At 19.6% G+C, this 2,500-nt stretch overlaps 1 protein-coding gene across 1 annotated transcript; it reads left to right on the top strand.

Annotated features, from left to right (window-relative positions):
* Positions 1 to 863: 863 nt before the first annotated feature.
* PRSY57_0908900 (cytosolic Fe-S cluster assembly factor NBP35, putative) lies at positions 864 to 2,225 on the top strand (the record flags this gene model as incomplete). Its single annotated transcript, XM_012907329.2, has 1 exon — positions 864 to 2,225. One exon carries the CDS (start codon positions 864 to 866, stop codon positions 2,223 to 2,225), a length of 1,362 nt encoding a protein of 453 aa, XP_012762783.2.
* Between the last annotated feature and the right edge of the window lie 275 nt (positions 2,226 to 2,500).

The following is a 2,500-nucleotide window of genomic DNA, read 5'->3' on the forward strand; positions in this document are numbered from 1 at the left end:
ATTATATATAAAAAAAAAAAAAAAAAAAAAAAAAAAATTTTTTTTTTTTTTTTTATTTTTTTTTTTTTTTTTTTTTTTTTTTTTTTTTTTTTTTTTTTTTTTTTTTTTCCTATTCTTTCAGTTCTAAAATATGTATATATATATATATTTTATTTTTTTATTAAATTTTGTTTTAATAGTAATTTATTAAATATAATTTTTCTATACAATAACAAATATGATTATATATATATATACATATATATATAATATAATGTACATATATTTTTATATTGTTTTCAAGTTCAAATAAATATATATTTTATATATTAATAATAATAAATTTTATACATATAATATATTTAATCTAAAGCTTCATACCTATTTGTTTTGGCACTTAACAAAAATATAATACTATATAATGTATATAAAATAAAGGGATAAAATATTTAAAATAATTTTTAACATTAAAAAAGTATTTTTTCAAAATATCAGTGTAACTATCTAAATATATATATATATATATATATATATATATATATATATATTATATATTTTCTACCCTTACAACATTATTAATTATTATGAATTCTTGAATAACAAATGAAACATCTCCAAATATATTAATAGAAAATATACATATATGTATATTATCAAATAGATCATATAAGTACAATATTTATTTATAATAAAAATATATATAATTTTACAGATTTCCTTTTAATAGAAAAAGAGAAAAAAAAAATTGAAATTAAATAAATAAATATATAAATATATATAAATATATATAAATATATATATATATATATATATATATATATATATATATATATATATATATATATGTATATTTATATTTATATATTTATATTTATGTAATATACATGAATGTATTCACAAAAAGAAGCTTCTTTTCCTTTTTTGTTGGATCCCTTGTAGGACTAAGTTTTAGTTATGTTCTAACTAAAAAGAAAAGTATCAACGAATTTATAAAATATGCAATAAAATATGTAACGCATAAAAAAGGGGAAAAAAATAAAAATAAAAAAAAAAAAAATAATAATAATAATAATAATAACAGTATACCTGACGAATGCCCAGGTTTGGATAGCGAACATGCTGGAAAATCTAAAGCGTGTGAAGGATGTCCAAATAGGAAAATATGTAATGATCCAGAATTAAAAAAAGAAAAAGAAAAAGAAAGAAATCAAATATTTAATGAGGTACAAGAAAATTTAAAAAATGTCAAGTTCAAAATTTTGATATTATCAGGTAAAGGAGGAGTAGGAAAATCAACAGTAGCTGCACAATTAGCTTTTGCGTTATCATATTTAAATTATGAAGTTGGTTTATTAGATATAGATATTTGTGGTCCATCAATTCCGGTTTTAACTAAAACAATAGATCATGATGTAAATTATAGTATGAATGGATGGGTACCAATTTATAAAAATAATTTATCTATAATGTCTGTAGGTTATTTATTACCAAATTTTGATGATCCTGTTATATGGAGAGGTCCTAAAAAGAATGGCTTAATCAAACAATTTTTATGTGATGTATACTGGAAAAATTTAGATTTTCTTATTATTGATACTCCACCAGGAACTAGTGATGAGCATTTAACTATTTGTTCTTATTTAAAAGATAATTTAGATGGTTGCTTAATAGTAACTACTCCTCATATATTATCCATATGTGATGTTAAAAAAGAAATCGAATTCTGTAAAAAAACAAATATTCCAATATTAGGTATTGTTGAAAATATGTATCAACCAATTTTTGTATCAAATTATACAGTACAAAAAATGTGCTCTGATATGAATGTGCATTATGCCGGAAAGGTTACATTTCATCAAAATCTAATTGAAGCTTGTCAACAAGGTGTTGGGTGTTGTGATATAGATCCATATAGTTCTTCATCGAAAGAATTATATCATCTTTGTAGTATTCTTATACAGCAAATTCAAAAGAGATACATGTTACTGCAAATAGGTAATAACAATGACACTAATAATTTAGTACAAGAAAATAATCATCAAAACAAAGATAACACTGGAAACAGTGATAACCAAAAACTGATAACATATCAGGAAGAAGCATATGAAAATAATGTCAATAAAAATTATGATACATTAAGCAGATACAATGAACTAAATTATGACCATGCCAATTTATCAAAACTTCAAATGCTAGATAAATTGTTAAGTGAAATAAATCCGTTTCTTGATGAGAAAAAAGAATAATAACATAACACAACGTGATGACAAATTTGGATGGCTCAAAAAATTATAATATATATATATATATATATATGTATGCATATTTTAAAAAATTATATGAATAAATACAAATATGTCTTTTTAAAAGAACGTTCATTATGTATTGATAAAAAATATGTACATATATATATATATATATATATATATATATATATATATATTATCACAAAAAAAGAAAAATTAATAAATGAAATGAAAAACGTCAAAATAATAACATGGTATTCATGTTTCCAAATTAA

This window comes from Plasmodium reichenowi, chromosome 9, assembly GCF_001601855.1.
Source record: "Plasmodium reichenowi strain SY57 chromosome 9, whole genome shotgun sequence".
Lineage (NCBI taxonomy): Eukaryota > Apicomplexa > Aconoidasida > Haemosporida > Plasmodiidae > Plasmodium > Plasmodium reichenowi.